At 42.5% G+C, this 20,036-nt stretch overlaps 1 protein-coding gene across 1 annotated transcript in view; it reads right to left on the bottom strand.

Moving 5' to 3' along the window:
• Positions 1-19,321, bottom strand: part of SUCLG2 (succinate-CoA ligase GDP-forming subunit beta) — a 228,037-nt gene extending 208,716 nt beyond the window's left edge. Inside the window, exon 1 of the mRNA XM_075005590.1 lies at positions 19,197-19,321. Within this exon, the coding sequence (XP_074861691.1) occupies positions 19,197-19,280 (84 nt within the window). The 5' untranslated portion in view covers positions 19,281-19,321. The remainder of the gene's footprint in view (positions 1-19,196) is intronic.
• Positions 19,322-20,036: the final 715 nt, after the last annotated feature.

The following is a 20,036-nucleotide window of genomic DNA, read 5'->3' as shown; positions in this document are numbered from 1 at the left end:
AGGTTATATCAAGTGTATAAAGTTAAGCTGACTTAAATTGCATCTATTTGCATCCACTCCTGTAAGTAAACCATTGTTGCATGTCCACAGGACACTCCTTGTGTCAGCAAAATGCATCCCCAGCAGCAGTACTTGCATCGATGCCGAGAATGGTGCACCATGGGTAGCTCTCCCAATGTTTTGGGAAGGATTCACAATCCTCCTGGAGGCAAATTCAGCCTCACATAATGCAAGTTTCTCAATCCCATCAGTTCAGAGGCAGCCTACTAGGTTTCCAGAAGCATTTCAACTGCACTGGTAACCTGCCAGCCAGCTACCTGAGTCAGAAAGCACAGATCCTGCCCTGCTCTTCAGTACGTTGCTGGGCAGTATGAACAGCGGGCTGTAAGAGGAGGGTGCACTCTCCAAAACACATAGCCAAGTTCTACTTGCATGGCTTCTCCCCATTTACGCAAGATCCCTACTCTCTGCTCTCAAATAAAATACTTACTTGACAACTGGTAAACAGAGCACTAAACTCACTAGCCAAAAACTGATAGGAAAGCTAGGTATCCCAAGTGGGAACATATCCTGCTGGCAACATGTCCTGCTGAAATAAGCCAATGTCTGAGAAACACAAAGCTTTCAACAGGCTTCATATATACACCCTCCCCATTTGCCTCTCCCCCGGCCCATGGCTGTGGCTGAAAGGAAAAAGCAGCAGCATTCTCTGCTCCAGGGTTGGCCAACCAGTTGGAAACTAAGAGCCGTGGATAGAATAAAGCACCAAGGATCACAGATTCATTTTTATCTAGCTACAGATAAAAATAAATATGTAATCAGCGGCTCGATGCCCTCCCCTCCCCCAGAGCCAGGCACCCCCAGGCCCCCAGCTCAAACTCAATGCTGGCACCTCACCACAGCCACCATCACCACCACAACGTGCTTCTCCAAGCAGTGGGGCATGTGTGCAGAGCAGCAGATGGCTCTCCTAGGGCGCGGCTCCAAGCAGAAGTCGCATTTAATTGCTCAAAGAGCCGCACGTGGCTCGAGAGCTGCGGGTTGGCCACTGTTCCCTCTCTGTACTTCCAGAGTCTCTTATGTCCTGGAGGAAAGGGGATGTCACTGCTAGTCTCCAGCTTTTAGCATTCCTCAAAGCTTACCCAAGTAGCAGCACAGTAAAACTGGACCAGTCCAGCAGTGCCCTGCTGCAGCTTGGCATAGCTAGAAGAAACTGGAGCTACAGAGGAGGGCCTGGAAGACAGGAATGAATTGGTTTACATTCTGTTCCCACACTGAAGAGCTTAAAAAAAAAAATCTTTGCTGGTTGCAAAGCCTGATTGCAAACTGATTGTTCCCAAGTCTGACCTTTTCACTCTAGGAGCTCTGTTCCTAGATTACAGAAGTCATTTGGGTTACATTTCAAGAAAAACATGCTGTTCTTTTCTGCTGATGCCTTCAAATCACATTTTAAAATTTAAGACATTGGATTTTGAGGAAGCTGGGTTAAGAAAGCATTTCTAATGCATACTGTTAACTCTTACAGATTTTATGTAATACACAGTAAATCCACACCGCCCCCCCACAGATACACACGTATTTTATATATCAGAGGAGTAGCCATGTTAGTCTGGATCTGCAAAAGCAAAGAGGGGTCCTGTGGCACCTTATAGACTAACAGAAACATACAAGCGTATTTTATTCTTCTAGAACTCTGTCTTCCATTAGAATCAATAACAAAATTATCAGTGGTATTTCACAGGTCCATTGTAGAGGCTGACTGAGATTAAATAAGCATCCACACTGCCCAATGAAGTCAATGGGAGCTGTGGATCCTTCAAAACTTTGATAAACTAGCCTAAATAGAATTGTGCTCATGCTACCTTATGCACTCCAGTTTGAAATATTTTGGTCTAAATGATTTGTCAAAACCCAGGTTATAAATAAATAATATAATCCCATATAACAGTTTTCACACAGTAAGCAAATCTCCTTTACTGCAAGTAGCATGTGAACCAAATCAAAGATACTTTACTGGCCTCCCCAAAAATAAATTACTAATTCTAGGTAAATGGGCAAGTAGAATTTTTCAAGACTGACTTGCTAGGGCCTTGCCTACACAGTACTATCAAGGGCTGTCGACCTAAGTTACGCAACTTCAGCTACATGAACAATGTAGCTGACATTGAGGTACTTTGGTCTGCTTACCGTGGTAACTTAAGAGCCCTAAGTCAAGAGCTGGCACTCTCCCATCAATTTATTGTGTCTACACTAGACGTGATGGATCGATCACTGCTGGATCAACTGCTGCCTGTCAATCCAGTGAGCAGTGAGGACATGCCTTAAAGGTCGCATTCTGTATTGTTGTAGCCTCATTTGTCCCAAGATACTGGTGAGAAGAGGTAGGTAAGATTTTTATTGGACCAACTCTTGCTGGTGGGTGAGAGAGAGAGAGAGAGAGAAAGAAACTTCTTATCTTACACAAACTTCTTCAAGCCTGGGAAACTAAAGTTATGCCTACACTACAGAAGTTATAGTGTCACAGCTGCACTGCTGTAAGGTCTCCCCTAGAGCTGATAGCAGAGAACTCTTCCATTGGCATAATTAACTGCCCTCAATGAGAAGTGTCAGCTACGTTGGAAAGAAAGCATCTCCCGTTCACATAGCACTATTCATACCAGTGCTTTTCTTAGTGAAACTAAGCTCGTCACAGGGATGTTTTCTTTTCCCCACCCTGAACAACAAAATTACCACCAAATAAAGTGTTACTGCAAACACACACTGGCTCTGAGTAGGACTATAATTAAAAATTACTCATGGAGGTATTCTGTGGCAAAAAAATAAAAATAAAAAATTGTGCACAATATTTTTAAATTCTGGGTTTTTTTGTCAAAGTAATACAAACTTATCACACCAATTTCAATTACTTTGGTAATTTATTTCAAAATGCCCAGAAACAAGTAGGTCTGTAACAATAAAGACCACCACCACCACTCCAAAATATAATCCAGGTAAATTAAAAAAAAAAAATTCCTTACTATGCAAGTTAACACAGAACTTTGAGTGACTCATTTCAACTACCATACAGAAATGTACCCCTCACAAACAGCGCAAAAATGTGGGCGAGTCTGGGGTAATGGAGGAGCTGGGGAAGACAGATGAAGCCTGGGAGTGAACCTAGAGCTTTGATAGGTGTGGGTGGAAGCAGTATGACACAGGTTTTTCAAGGGGATAGATTGTTAGGGAGTTGGGGAGCCAACCCTGACTGACCCCAAGCTCTTCCCATTCAATCAGGCACATCTGCCCTGTCCTAATGTGACCACGCAAATGTATGCAGGTGTGCAGTGCCGCAGAATTCCCGCAGGAGTAAAAACAACATGCAGGTCACTTCACCTTGAATCAAAGGGATAGTCGTGTTATTCCGTATCCTCCCTGACTGAACTGACCCTGTCAACTTTGGTCTTCCTCCTGACTTGGACTCCTTCCTTTTCATGAGCCTGTATATTTAGATCCTTTTCTGGAACCCCACTCTTGCATCTGATGAAGTGGGTCTTTGCCTACAAAAACTTATGCTTCAAAATATCTGTTAGTCTATAAGGTGTCACAAGACTTCTTCTTGTTTTCACCTTGAATGTTCCCTTGAAATGTGTATTAAATACTGCTGCTCAACAATCTGTTTGTTCAGCTTATACTTAGCCATGATGCTCTGGAAACTGTCTACACTTCCAGTGATGCAGTTGTCCTGCCATAGTGCTCAGTGAAGATGCTACCTGACTCTCCTATACTGCACCTTCCCAAAAGGTGATAACAGTGTTAACAAGAACAACAAGAAGTCCTGCGGCTCCTTATAGACTAGCAGATATTTTGGAGCATAAGCTTTCAATGAAGCGGGTCTTTGCCCACGAAAGCTTATGCTCCAAAATATGTTAGTCTATAAGGTGCCACAGGACTTCTTGTTGTTCTCGAAAATACAGACTAACATGGCTACCTCTCTGATAAGTGTCAACAAGGGAAGCACTCCTTGTAACATTACACTATCTCTACCGGGGGTAGGTCAGCACAACTATGGCCCTGCAGAGGACAGATGTTCCATACTCCTGAGTGATGTAGTTATACCAAGATAATTTTCTAGTGCCTGGATAAGCTTCCCAGGTGCAAAGAGGAGCTCTATGGAAGTCCAAAAGCTTGTTTCTATCTCTCCAACAGAAGCTGACCCAATAAAAGTTATTACCTCCGCTACCTTGTCTTTTTTAGTGTCACACAAAAGCAGATTCAATGAGAAAATATTTGCAAAATAAATGATCTTTTATGACAGCTTTTAACCAAAGGTTAGAATATACAAAACGTCAGCATAATAAATCAGTATCCACATGCTTATAACTCATAGGCACTCAGAGCACCTTCATATTTCTGGAACCAATTTTCATTGCTTTTAAATAAGCCTATTTTTTTAAATAAAATTTAAGTGTAATAAAAATTCACAGATTCAATTCCACTTTGTCAATGGACTTGCTATCAGTAGCACTATTTTCCATTAGTAATTAATTTTAGTCAAATTATGGCCATTTTGCTTATTTAAACTTCAAAGCTTTAGGAAAGGCAGCTAAAAATAAGGACTTTGAAGTATCTTTTGAAAACAGAGTACAATATACAACTGAATAATCCATTGCAAGAAATACTGTAATATGTTCCCTGCCTTTGCAAAGAAATGATTGTTGGTGATATGCATTAGTAACTCAAAAAGTTAAATGAAATATCTTCTCCACATAAATTAGAAATGTTCCTTTTATTTTAAGTACCTGGAGGGGAAATTTAATATTTTGCTCTCACCTTATAAAATGTTTAACTTCATAATTTTTTCCACAATGTAAAAATTATACTTTTATGCAAAATATAACATTGGAAAAAATTCTTTGCATAGTTAATACAGCCAGCAGAAAAGAAAATCTAAGGTTGCTTTACCACCTACAAAAAGATAAAACATTTATGATGTTCAGACTACTCTTTCTTACAAATTTGCAATATACTTACTTCATTCTTATATAAACTTTCTCAATTGTTAAAACAAAAAAGCAGTAAAGTAGCACTCTAAAAACTAAAAAAAAATAATTTATCAGGTGAGCTTTCGTGGGACAGACCCACTTCTACAGACCATAGCCATAACAGAACAGACTCAATATTTAAGGCACAGAGAACCTAAAATAGTAATTAAGGTTGACAAATCAGAAAAAAAAATTATCAAGGTGAGCAAATCAGATTAAAGAGGTGGGGGGTGCAGGGAGTCTAGAATTAGATTAAGCCAAGTATGCAAAAGAGCCAACGAAAGCCACGACCAATGAGTTGGCTAGATGTGCTTCTGAATTCCTAACTCAAATAATCACGTTATCATCCACAAAGCTTTTCAATTCTACTGTACAGTAGAGAATACATTTTAAAAAGCCTGTTGAGTAGCTATTAACACTTTATCGAAAACTTATAGTAACAGGCTGGTCAATATTCTGAATTCTCTTGTGTTTACTAAAGAATTAAGCATAACAGGGATCACTGTTTTAAGAACTTTTCTGCTCCTGTTCTGTATTACTTGAAGTAACATATTAATAATCTGAGGTATCTATCTATGTCACCACAGAGGACCATGATTTTGAGCAACTAGCAGCACTTTTTTGAACAAAAAAGATGCAAATGTCTGTAGTGAAAGAGAGATGAGAAATAGATAAAATATAATACATACATAGAACTGTCCAATATATACCTTATATTTATCAAGTGCCAGCAATGCCCCTCTGCCCTGTATATTGGACAAACCAGACAATCTCTGAGACAATGTATGCCTTGAGATACAAGACTGCTTACTAATTTTTTGAAGTATCAGACGAGATCCTTTACATATACTTGACTGAAATGAGGTCAAGTCACCATGGTACTCCCATGAAGCAGTACTACCTTTTGATTTTCTGGGTCCAGCAGCTGGAGAGAAATACCACCTATCAAACAGGATTAAATTGAGTCAAACCCGTAAATAATTGTCACACAGATACTTCTGTAGCAGGAATAGGAGACCAAATGTAACGATCATTTTCCCCTGTATTGCAGGTCACTTTTCCCCCCAGCTTTTTTTTTTAAGAATGGCCATTCTGGATCAGACCAGAAGGCCCTCCAGCCCAGCATCTTGTTTACCTATAGTGGCCAATGCCAGGTGCTTCAAAGGGAATGAATATAACAGGCAATCACTAAGTGATCCATCCCTTGCTGCCCATTCCCAGCTTTTGGCAAACAACATTATCTCTTCCTCACCAGAAGCTTTGACTTTTCAGTAGACTTTTACATTTCCAACATCGCTGATCAAACACTTCAGAAAAGTAAAAAGTCTACTTTTAAGTCAGCTTTAAAACAAAGCAATCTTGCTTCCTGGAAATGTAGGCACATTCACTGCATAGACTCAGCCATTTGAAATGACTGAGATATTTAGACCTAGGCAGTGCTTTTTTGTGCGGGTATGGCACCTCGGCAGCCCCGGCTACAGGACTGATTGCAGGGGGGAGGGGGAGTTGGGGGGGACAGGACACGGACGACACGCAAACAGCTGAGTACCAGCTCCTCTTTTTCGTGAAAACTGAAAAACAAACAAAAAAGCACACTGGACCTAGGGAACTTCATCGTACAATAAAAAGCTCATCAGTGAACAGACAGAATAAGGCAGACCAATCCTTGATCAGAAGTGTGTTCTTCCAGCACCTAAAATACACTACCTACCTGTCACCTGATATTATTAATGAGGCACTGAGTAACAGGTCACCTGCAAAGCCAATGCCAACCTCCACTAATTTCACATAACAGACAGGATAGAATGAACAGAAGAGCAAGAATATTCAGCTGTTGGTAGCTGAAAATCAGAAATAAGGGAGGAGAGAAGGAAGCAGTTCCTGTTTTGTATTTGAAGACTGGAATGGGAGTCAAGAACTCCTGAACGCTCAACCTAGCTCTGACCTCAACTACATATGTACCACTGAGAAAGCCACTTAACCTCTGTCTCAGTTTGCCCTTTGTAATGGGAGTAGTCTATAAAAAGATACATCTCTGTGTGTGTAAATGATTAAACAAGAATCAACCACCCAGATGGCACTCAAAAATATAGCTTACTCTTTCTGGGTTTTGCAAGACCAATATAATTTTTTGCTATGAACGGCAAATGGCTCTTCCTGAATTGCTTTGCTTAGACCTATTATGTGTATCTAAAAATTACAGCAAGTGATTTGTTAATGGGAACTGAGTATTTTGTTTACAATTCCAAAGTCACTCTCATGGGACTTTTACTTCTGCCTTTTCCTTCAGACTCTTTCACTGTGCTGGGAGTTTTTTTTTCTGCTGATAAGCAGAAACTGCCTTCCAGGCTACCATATTAGCAACAGAGAGGTAGGCGTGTTAGTCTGTATCCTAACAGAACAAAACAGCAGTCATGTAGCACTTTAAAGCCTAACAAAATAATTTATAAGGTGATGCGCTTTCGTGGGACAGACCCACTTCTTCAGATCTAACTGAAGAAGATCTAGGTCTGAAGAAGTGGGTCTGTCCCACGAAAGCTCATTGCCTAATATTAGCAGCTACCAATTTAAATTGTTCTTCACTCTCTGGACTCAGGCTATGTCTACCTTAGAGACTTTGTTGACAATACTGGTGTTTCATCAACAAAAGCCATGGAGCATCCATATTACAAATGCATTCTGTTGACAGTAAATAGAACACGGCACTTCTGTCAACAGTCCAGGAAATGTCTCTCTCACGTGGTGGACACTACATTACAAATCAAGGATGGCCTGATCCGTACCACACAGGAAAGTTGCAACATTTACAATGCAGCTACTACAACCTCATTTAGCTGATAAGAACTTGTGCAGAGTCTTTGGGTTGCAAGACTGCTAGAATCCATACCTATACATTAAAAAAAAGATAGACTAAAACCTCTACCATTAATTATGCAGGATAAAGGCGTACAGACAAATGTCTAAATTACCGGGTTTTCCAGTGCTAATCAGTACTAGTCAAATTAAGTAAAACCTAAAAAAGACTGTTTCATGCAATATAAACAAATGAATACATGACTTTCAGAGCAATAACTGAACACTGCACATTAACAGAACAGGCTTAATTTTGATTGCTTGCTATTGGGGCTTCATGTTGTTATAAGAAATTGTCACAGAATCGTAAGGTACACCATAAGATCTATAGACTCCACGATATTTAAAAGGGATTCCTACATAAATTAAAAGACTTGCTTTAGGACAAAGACCACAATGCATTCATCCAACCTTGAAAATGTGTCTAACTTCAATATTACGATTTCTATAGAGAGTGACTGACTTGTTGTCAGGTCACCAATGCACACAGGCAAAAAGAAACAAAAGCTAACTGAATATGGAGTACTGTTGCGGATTAAGAAGGCTACAGGCAACAGAGAGAATGTCAGCCAAATTCCCCCTGTGAACGAAGATGGTATTCACAAGCCTATATTTGGCGAACATCTTTTGTTCTCGGAATCAGTATACAATGGGCTTAACAATGCAAAATAAATCTGTTTTAGAAATAAATGTTTGTGTGTATAAAGATATCATCATTACCATCTGTCGCTTTTCTCATCTCTCCCTTTACACAGTAAACAATATTTGGCTGCTGTATGAGACTAAGTAGCTGCAGAATTAATTGGAAATTAGACAAAAATTGCTTCACGTAATCATATACATTGTCATGCCAAGGAAGGATTTCTGCCTACAGTATACATTCAGTGCTTTGTACAATCTTTTTTTTAAATAGATCAAGAAATTGGAGTACCAACACTTTCCATTCAACAATATTTTAGAAAAATATTTCCCAATATTCAGTCTAATGCTTTCCTTCTCTTAATTTCATCCCAAAACTTCAAGTTTCTAAACCACTGATCCGATTTTAACTTAATATTAATTATGGATAGGTGCATAATTGCCAATTTCTAAGTTACTGTCATAGTTACTCATGTTTATATTATGAATCCCTAAATTTTAGAAAGAACTTGGTGTAAAAAAAGATGACAGGACTCATAAACTGGTCCAGCAGATGGCTGGAAGCTTGCTTCTTCAGCAGAGCATATTAAAGAAGTGGATTTACTGGAGCAGTTCCTTAGGGGATATGCTCAAAGCCGGGAAGTATTTGCTTGAAGCTACAAAAGAAGAGATTGAGTTGCCTGAGGGAACAAAACTCTGAGGCAACTGAAGGCGTGGTCAGACACTCAGTAGGAGTTTGGATATGAAACCACAAAGCTGTACTAAACGATGAGCTGGCTTCAACAAAATGACATCCCTAAAAAGCAAATGAATCGACAATTCACAGTCAACCCTCTGAAAAAAGGAAAGGAGATGGTACAAACACTCCAGGAAGGCAAGGAACAACTACCCCAGCCTGATACGGTGAGAGAGAAGCAAGTACAGTAAATCCTTGAAATGCACGATTTCAAGTTGCACTTAACTCGCATTAATGTGAGTTAAGTGTAACTCAAAACTCCCGCTCCCCTCGGCCCTGGCTCAATGTCCCTGGTCCCGGTTCAACACCCCCGTCCCAAGTTCAAGCCCAGCTCACGACCCACACGCATGGCTCCGGCTCAACCTCCCCCGTGTGGCACAGTTCAACTCCACCCCCAGCCCTACCCTGCAGCCCTATCCAACCTCAGACTTAATCCCCCTCCCCACAGCCCCAACCCACTGCCAGGCTTAACCCTCCCCAACTGCCCCTCCCAACCCCAGGACTTACCTTTCAAAAGGAGCTGCAGGTGCTCCTGCTGCTTCATGGTTGCAGAACGTGCATTCTGTTGCCTGGGCTTAGCTTATAGTATTAGCATTAGGGTAGATATAAGGAAGCCATGACAGTTTGGCTAATTGAGGCCTAGAAGAATCTATGCTTACCTACTTTCCTGTCAGCAGAAACGCAAGGGGCCTGTCCAGTAAGTAGGGCATGAGGGGGGAAAAGCTTGGGCAAATTATCTTTTTATAAGTAGGTTTAAGGTCAGGTCAGTAATGGTGCGTCATTTCAGTCTGGGCCATCTAAAAACACCTCTCAAATAGCAAAATACACCCAAACCTTCTCTCAATTATGGGAAAGAATAAAAGGTCATCCGATATATTCAGGTAAAAGGGCTAAGATGGGAATTTCCTTTTTAAACTCTGTTTCGAGAAAAACAGGATGAATAGAATAGGTCATCATACATACAGGGGTCTCCGTAGGTATTCAAGATTCAATTATGTCAGACCCTAATTTAGTCAGCACAAGGGAAAAAGGGTATAAAACAATCCTTTGGGAGAACGGAAGGGTGCGTAACGAACGCCCAACGCGAAGCGTGTGAAGCTGTGCCAGATGGATCCGCACCAAAGGGGTGCCTATCACCCCCCAACTCTCTCTCTGTCTCTCTCTTCTTTTTATATTCTACTCTTGTTATTTCTTAGAACTCTTAGCTAACTTCTTCCTTTTCTGAACCACTGCTATAACTCCCTTTTGACAGCTGGAAGCGAGCTGGTCTCTGCTTCTAAAGAGTTCAAAAGAAGTTATTGCATCCTGTTTGCTAGACATAGGATAAAACCATAAGATTAATCAAAAAAACAATAGGTATTGCTTAGTAATATTGTTAAGTAAGATCTTTGATTGTAATCTAAGTACTAACCGCGATATATTTTTTTGTAGTGTCTTGGCTTAGTGCTGCATATGTACTATTGTACTATTAAATAAAGCATAGGTATTGTTAAGATCATTTTCTGCGTTGTGACTGGGAATCCCGAAAACTCACCTCCGGCTTTGGCCTGAGGCTTTGCCTCAGATCTCACTGTTAACTCGGGGGAGATGCGAACCTATAATCTTCAACTTTAAGTCAGATTGGCGAGCCTTCCCAAATTTATATACCTACATATCTTGCTACCTTTCTCCTGGGTCAACAATTTTGCTAGGGAAAAAGTCCACCCTCCCTCTCAGCTTATGCAAAATTCCAGTTATGCGAGGGTACGTGGGAACACAACCCTCACATAACTCGAGGCACTACTGTATATAAGGAGACTGTAGTCATTAAGAATATGGGTATAATCAAACTGCTAAGCACTCTTCATGACATGTATTTTGCAAGTTGTTAGGTAAACAGACTCAAATATAGGTTAAAGAAGATTTTTGACCCAATGTTTTGCAAGGATACAGCATATTACCAAATATGCAAGAGGAATGCAATAAACAAGGTAATAGGAAGAAAGTGACTTAGAGATCTATATAAGATTCTTTCAAGTTCTTACAAATCAACACTGAGTCTCCCTGAGTTGTTTCTACCCACAGCTGTAAACAGTTCATTAAAAAGTAGATTATTCTAATAGTAGGCTTTACAGTAAACTCTTTCATATCCAGCATTCTATCATCTGGATCTCTCAAATAACTGCCATTGTAACCATAAGTAAATTTTAGTTACATTTTCCATGAGTACAGTACAGTGAAAGTAAATACAAATAAATATAGCAAATACAGCATAAGTTTACACTGTACAATACGACTATTATTGGTAAAGTACTCTGCATATTTTTTGTTTTTAATATCTAATCTTGCTTTTCTTCAGTGTTATGCATTGCTGGGTATACCGCTGTATTATCCAGAATATCTGAATATCCAGCAACCTCCGGCCTCCGAGGCTGGTGAATATGGAAGAGTTCACTGTACATACTATTAACCCATCTTATACCATATGAGGTGACATCTGTTTTAGGTGAACAGACTGAAAATTAAGACAGGGAGGATGAGTGTCCTCATCCTCATAGTCAGTATGAGTAACCATGAGTCCCTCTACAGTAGTCTGCATACCTGTATCACTCACAGACACTCTAGATGTTTCACCTCCTAAAACCATCACCCTCTAGTTCAGCAACATTAGTTGTCCGGGACCACAGAGCCCTCTAGCTGGAGCCAGGGGCAGCCTGGGGCTAGAGCTGGCATCCCCCAGCAGTCCCACAGGAGGCAGCCCAGGGCCAGGGCTGGAGTCGGCATCTCCCAGCAGACCTGCAGGTTCTGAGCCACTCAGCAGCCCTGCAGAACGGCAGCGTGGGGCTAGGCTGGGCGGCAGCTAGATCCCCCTGTGAGAGTATGAGGTGGGGGCTGGAGCACCCTTCAGCAGCCAAGACCAGGACCAGAAACCTGACACTCCCCGCAACATCTAGGTGAACAGCCCAGTGCTGGAAAAGGGGGCAAGGCAGGGTGCCTGTTGCGCTTAGGGGCCCAAGGCAGGACACCTCCCCTGGTGTGGCAAATTCTCTTGTTCAGGAGTAGTCAGGTCCTGACCTTGCTGGCCCAGAGAAGTGCAACCTGTACTAGGTACCTAAAAGACAGTCTAAAAAGTTCTCAATAAAAGCAAAAGAGAAAGCATGCACAAAGTTTTATTTTTTTCCTTTATATCAGGCGTGTCCAACCCACGGCCCTGGACAGCTAGTAATGCGGCCCCACAAGATCGTAAACTTTTAACATTATTATGTGATTTATATACATTAACTATATTATATATTTTATATGCAGCCCAAGACAATTCCTCTTCACTCAATGCGGCCCAGGCAAGCCAAGAGGTTGGACACCCATGCTTTATATAAAGCTGCAGATACCAGCACCATCATAGAGTCCATTGTCTTAAAGGAGAAAGGGTCCAGCTGCATTAACTGCTGGCAAGGTCAGGGCCTAACATTTGATTTCCCAACATACATTCCCTGATCAGGGAAAAAATACCATGTTTGCAGTGATAACCATTGCTTCTCCATACCATAACTAATTGATCATAGAGTTCAATGGAACTGTATTTGTAAATTTGCATATGAGGAATGGGGCCAAATGTTTGCAACACATTTTGATTTTTTGTAAGGAAATCCATGAAAATCAGCAGACTTTTCATGAACTTCATTTTTGCAGGGTTCAAGGGCAAATGTGTCCATCCACAAGAGTCAAACTGATGTATGGTCTGAATCTCCAAGAAAGGATTAAAGAATTTACATAAAACCATGAGGAAAAGTTGAGAATTCTGGTTTGGGACTATAATTTATTTTCCGTGTATCTTTTGTGTGGCACACCACCACATGAATTTTATTTGGCTCACTATTTCCTTCAGATACTACTATGCTGCTTGGAAAGTTTGCTCCATTTGCAGAAATGACAGAAGATTTTATATGGATTTTCAGCAGTTACCCTTTAAAAATTAGCTTATTTTGTTAAGGCAACTGGCAAGTTTTTACAGGTGACTCCTGTCACTACACCACATTTTGACATTTTTAGTAAGGCATGAAAGGAGTCTGTCCTGAAGCTATGACATGATTATACCATGGTAGGGGATCCTCCACTTTGGCTGGGCCTGAAAATAAGGATTCACAACGCTCATTTAGACATATATGCCATATAGTATGCACTTTGCACCTGAATGCTGAAGAACTGCCTTGAGCACTTTGTAATTATCCAGTCTCAATTATGCCTTGTTTATATTCATTGCTGAAATTCAGTTCACTGTTTCTGAGACTATTCTGAAAACACTCTATACTCCCATAGGACCTAACTCCCACTCCCAAAGAGAAGAGAACTCAATCTTGCAGGCTGCCAGCGCAGTAAGCCCCACTGAATTCTCTTGCAAAATAGTCTCTAGAGTATTTTCCAGAACTCTCTGTAAATATTGCTCCAAGAAGAGTGGGCCTGCATTCTCTTGCACAGGGACATGGCAGACGATTGAGATCCATATCTTATTTTTCCTGAAGGACTTGGTAACATATGATCTCTGGAAGGGGAACCCTTGAATAATTTATTAAGAATGTTAAGAGAAAGGAAAGTTAGGAAATTAGGACGACTAAGAAATTTACTCTTTATACCTGTAAAAATGTAACAAACAACAGAAAGTTAAATTATAAAAAAAAAAGTCTTATTTTCCTTTTTGGGAAAATCAAAGCTTCATTTCTAAAACCAGGCACAATCACAAAAGACAAGGCTAAGTACTATAAACTGTTCCTTTAAAATAAAATTTCACATCGGAATGTGTTCAAGACAGTACCAGTTACACTTCTTTAAATGATTTTTCAGCGTCAATACAGTAATGAGCAGTGTAGTTAGTTTTGGCAGCACATAAATCCAGGGCTGTTGTACAACACACAACACCCATTCTAGACAAAAGAGCATTTCAGCTAATAAATTACAAAGATTACAGGGAAGCACGGAAAATGCCAGTATACATATACAGGTTATGGTTACACTGACCCAAACCGCCAGCAAAGTATGCAAATGGTCAGTCTAAAAAATGCAAATGCATGGTCATTTGCATATTCGCTTACCAGGAGATGCTGCCGCAGGCACAAAATAAGCTATGTAGACAAAGTTGTGTGGGCAAAACCCCCCTTTTGTCAGCAGCCTCTTACGCCTGAGTCTTTTATACACAAACAATTGAAGGATTGGGGCCTACATACATTTTTAACAAAACAGAAGTTAAATCAGGGGGACAGATATCATGGACTAAACCTTTATAATCTCTACTCTTCATATATAGTACAGTAATGCACAAAGGCCTCAATCAACATTGAAACCACACTGTGCAAGACGCTGAACATAAACATCTGACGGCAGGGTTCCTGACTCAGTGTTTGCCATCTAAATTACACAACTCTTCTTATAAATATCTATTTTTTGATGAAATACCTCAGTATTACCCTGCATGTAAAAACCCATCAAAGCCCATTTAATCCATCATTCTAATATTTTATAGGAATTTAATCGACAAATGATACAATGAAGATAGAACTCCAGCCAGTGTGTTCTCTGCAAAGTTCTTTTACTTTGAAATATAGTTCCTGTAGCGGGCTGCCTGGATTTATAATTGGGGACGCAGCATAAAGACCTTATTTTCTTACAAACACGGGAAAAATTGAGGGCTCACACCGAAAGGATTAGCGATCAGGAGATGATTTAGGCAGCTTGTGTGTTATATTGTGGGCTAAAGAAATTGGATTTCTATGGAAATCTTCAAATGAAATTAGTAACTGCAAAATTGATTAACTGAAATATTGTATTAATATGGTTTTATGTTTTCATGTAGTTTGTTCTTAAATTTTGGGAGTTGCCTGGAGTTCCTTATAGGCATTAATAATAAGAAATATATATATAAATCAATTTAAAGCACAGGCAAAATAACTTTGTTTAATAAGCTACCTACAAAAAATCATTTTGGTTAAAACTGAATGTAGTGCACAGAGACGACTTCACAAAAGCCATATATGTGGAATACAACTGCATCAAAGAAATATATTTAATGCAATAAAAAGTTATAGTAAGGAGTATAAAGAAAACTCAGAAGGAAGAAAGTCATAAGGACACACAGACCATTAAAATGTCAACTCTTATGTGTCTTATGCCAGTTCTGCACCATTGACTTTACCGGAGTTACTCCTGATTAAAACAGCATAAAGCCCAGTGTTTGTATCTAGGGGTTAATAATGAGCAAAACCCCACAGGAAGTTTAATATCAGTTACAGTAGAAGTTAAATAAGACAAGTACAAACTATTTGGTTTTATCAATATATATTCATACAAAAACATGATCAAATATCTGATGTATATTTGCTTCAAAACACTTCTTATAAATTTCAAAGCAAAAAAGTGCTACTGGACTGTTTTTTTGTTTTGATAGTGTACAGACTAGCATGGCTGTCCCTCTGTTACTTTTAAATTTCAGTTATAGTAGAAACTCAGCATTACAAATGCCGGTTACAAACTGACCAGGCAGCTACACACCTCACCTGGAATCAGAATTTCCCACCAAGGAGTGGCAGAGACCAAAAAAAAACCCACAATATTACTGTATTAAAGGTGAACTACTCAAAAAATAAAGGGAAATTGGTATTTTTCTTCTTCAGAGTGAAGACAATGATGTTCAGTTATTGACTTTTGAAGGAACACAGTTACAGGGTTACAACCAACCTCCATTCCCATAATTCCACATGGTCAGATCTGAAGTCAATAGGGCTTCAGACAGCTGCAGGCATCTGTGCAATTTGTATTGCAGACTCAGGATTATACACCATTAAGCACCTTTTGCTGAACCACAGTGTAAGCATGAAGCATGCTCTTGGAGCTAAGATACAAGACTCACAGCACTTACATTTGGATGAAAGTGACCACGGATATCACTTCTGTCAAATACTACACCCATGATCATTTACCATTTAACCACTTTATGCAAAAGGAAGGTGGATGTAGTTGGTACAAGCAATTCTAAATTTAGAACTGGGCTAGAAGTGAAAAATTATATAAACTGCCTCCGGTTAGAGATGATCCAGACATAGGAAAGAAATGCTATTTTTTTTCCCAGTTGGATAGTAACAGAGAGGTACCTGTGTTAGTCTGTATTCTAACAAAACAAGCCAGCAGTCATGTAGCGCTTTAGAGATGAAAAAATAAATTTGTTAGTCTTTAAAGTGTTACATGACTACTGGTTTATTTCTTTTCCCAGTAAGTGATGTTCAAGATCAACATAGAACTTTATCTGAACTAAAACTCAGGTAACACTGTCCTATCAGGAATGACACCTGCAGAGCAGAACATAACTAGAAACAACCTTTGCTAGCTGTAGGGTGCATTGCTGCCGGGAAAATACTTATGCTCCAATGCCTGGACCAAAGCAAACACCAGTGCACTGCTGACCTGATAAAAATGAAAAACAAAGCAGTTGACTGCCAAGGATATGGTGAGTGTCTTGAATGTACATCTAATTTTATCTCCATGTTTAATATATCCTGAACCTGAGACTGCAAATACCAAACTCCCATTAATTTAGATGGAAGTTTTGCCTAATTTAAAGACTATAGGAACACGTTCATCAATTGTTTTGTAATGCCCCTAAGACTCAAAAATAGGCCATGGAAGTTAATAATTGACTCTCAAGTAAACTAGCTTGGACTTAGCATCACAGACCCTAACATTGCCTTCATTATGCAAATACAACTCCCACAGAAGCCTACATGATTTATACTCCTCTAGCAAGGACAAATCTGGGCTTCCTATTTTATTCCATCGCCCAAGGCATGATAACATTACAGGCTGCACTCCCCCCCCCCCAAAAAACTGGGGCTCTCTGGTCCAGCAACATCCATGGTCTGGTAAGTCGCTGGCCCCAGATCAGGAGCCTAGCGGCAGGGCAGCCAGCCGCACTAGGAGTCTGACAGGGCCAGTGTCTAGCAGCTCAGCTGGAGCTGGGGGCAACATCTTCAGAGGGCCCCTATCTTCAGCAGCCCAGCCAGACAGGCCTTAGGGGGACTGGCTAGGGCTGAAGATAATGGGGGCGGGGACAAGGGGCCAGCCATGCCAGAAGCAGGGATGGTGGGCTGGGTGGCTAAAAGCAGAGGATCTCCCCCACTCTGGCAAATTCTCTCATACAGGACTGATCAGGTCCCACCTGTACAGAAATGCCTTTCCTATTGTATAGTAGCAGAGAGGAAGCTGTGCTAGTCTATATACTATCAAAACAAAAAAGCAGCCAAGTAGCACTTTAAAGACTAACAAAATAATTTATTAGGTGCGCTTTCGTGGGACAGACCCACTTCTTCAGACCATAGCCAGACCAGAACAGACTCAATATTTAAGGCACAGAGAACCAAAAACAGTAATCGAAGTTGACAAATCAGAAAAAAAAGTATCAAGGTGAGCAAATCAGAGAGGGGGGGGACGTAGGAGTCAAGAATTAGATAAAACCAAGTATGCCAAACAGCCCTTATAATGTCCCAGAAAATGTGCATCCCGGTTCAAACCACATGTTAATGTTGAAATTCAACACAGCGTAGTAGAGGTCAAACAGAGACACTAGGAAACCAGGCAGACTACTTCCCATTTGCTCATCTTGTTCGCGTCAATAGTATGGTTACGCTGCTTTACTGCAATAAATTGTGTGGACATATGCTACAGCAACCAAATCAATCTAGGTAATCCTCCTTCCTGAGATGTTCCATGAGATATGGCAGCTAGGTCAACAGACAAATTATTTCTTTGACCAAAACAGGTCTACACTGGTTGTTTGGTCAGCTTAACTACAGCACTCAGGAGCAGAAATTTTCCAACCCATGAACACCCGTTACCTTGGACCTAGACTTTGAATGTAGATTAGGCCTTAGGACAAGGGTGGGCAATAATTTTTGACTCAAAGAATTTGCTAAGTGGTTAAGAGCTGCATTCTACTATGATATTAATAGAGAAGATGCACAGTCTGGGCTGGAGGTTGGGTGCAGGAGGGAGCTTGGGTAAAGGCAGGGTGGTGCAGGCAGGGGTGTGAGGTCTAGGAGGTAGTTTTGATGAAGGAGAGGGCTGTGACCTGGGACAGGAAATTGAGATGCAGGAAAAGGTGCAGGGGATATTGTGCACAGGAAGACCTTGACCTAAAGGAGGAGTGTAGGAAGGGGATGCAGAGTCAGGGAAGGGTGCCAAGGGTCTGGGTTGTGACCTGGGGCAGGGTGCCAAGTGCACACTGTGGCCAGGAGGCACTTACCCTAGGTGGCTCCCAGCCAGCAGCCAAGCAGGATGCAGGACTCAGGGGCAGCCTGCCATACTACCAAGTGCCAGTCAGAGCAGCCAGCTCTTAAGGCCACTGCGGCCACTGCATGCACCCCTATGCAAGGGAGGGGACAAACCCCTCATTTTGCACAATACCCCAAGCACAGCCCAAGCAGCTGCTATTGGCCAGTTTCTGGCCAACGGGAACTGCAAGGATTCTGCCGGGGGTGGGGGCAGCACATGAAGCCCCCTCCCCTCGGGACATTGGCGGTTCAACAGATACTGACCCCAGCCATAGGGTATGACCCTGCCACTCCTTAGCCCGGCCCACAGAGGGCTACGCCAGGCCACAGGCGGCAGGATCAGACCCCACATCGCACTGGGTTCTCCCTGCAGGTCCAATGGGGCCGCTACGCCTCTCCCACACCCCGAGGAGAGGAAACTCCCCGAGTCTGCGCACAGCAGCCAGGCAGCCGCCCGGCTCAGGCCGGTCCGGGTCACACCGCGCACAGAGCGTCACCCCAGTCGGTGCCCCGAGAGAGGGGCGGCGCGTGGCTCCCACTCCCTGAGCGGCCCCCCGAGGGGTTCCCCCCCCCCCGGCCTGCCGCCGCGGGAGGAGGGGCGGCGCCCCAGCAGCCCGGGGCGGGCGGAGGGAGCGGTGGGGAGCCGGGCGCACTCACCGGGACGCGGCCCGTCAGGCGGGCGGAGCGGCGGGCCAGCTCCCGCAGCGCGGTCCCAGCCAGAGCCGCCAGGGGAGACGCCATCTTAGCCGGGACACGTGGGCTGCCCCGAGCCGGGGGTGGAGCCGGCAGTCGCGGGCCGCCTGGGTGTGGAGCGAAGGGCAGCTTGGGGAGTGCGTGCGGGGCAGGGGGGGCGGACTAGAGGGTGGGGTTTTGGGGGTGCCCTGTGGGGGAGGGGTTGTCCAGAAGGCGGGGTTTTGGGGGTGTCCTGTGGGGGGGGTTGTCCAGAGGGCGGGGTTTTCGGGGTGCCACTGGGAGAGGGTTTAGGGTGTCATGAGGTTAGTGCCAGAGCACTTGTGTGTTGGGGTGTCCCTGTGGGGACTGATGTTAAGGGATCTCTGTATGGGGGAGGAGCTGTCTAGAGGGTGGGGGCTTTGGGGGGTGTCACTGAGGGAGAGTTTGGTGGTCATGGGAATGGTGACTGGGTGAGGTGGTGCATTGGGGTGTCACTGTGGGCAAGGGGTTGTGTGGGTGGGAATTTGGGGTTGTCACTGAGGGGGGAGAGTTTGGGTTGTCATAGGAGGGGTGACCAGGAGATGTTGTGCATTGGGGTGTCACTGTGGGTGAGGGTGTGTCCAGAGCAGTGGTTTTGTTGCCTGAGAACTGTCCAGGGCCCTGAAACTCTTGTCAGTTTCACCTCACCCTGGCTCTTTGCAGAGCCATCAGGGAGAAATTGAGGACCAAGTGCCTGTGGGGGCTCAAGCAGCAAGGCTGCCTGCTCCCTGCCGTGGCAAGGGCCGAGGAAGGAAGGTAGGAGCCTGCTGAAGTTGGGAGGCAGTT

This window comes from Carettochelys insculpta, chromosome 11 (assembly GCF_033958435.1).
Source record: "Carettochelys insculpta isolate YL-2023 chromosome 11, ASM3395843v1, whole genome shotgun sequence".
Taxonomy (NCBI): Eukaryota; Metazoa; Chordata; order Testudines; family Carettochelyidae; genus Carettochelys; species Carettochelys insculpta.
This window is presented reverse-complemented; position numbering and strand designations above follow the sequence as displayed.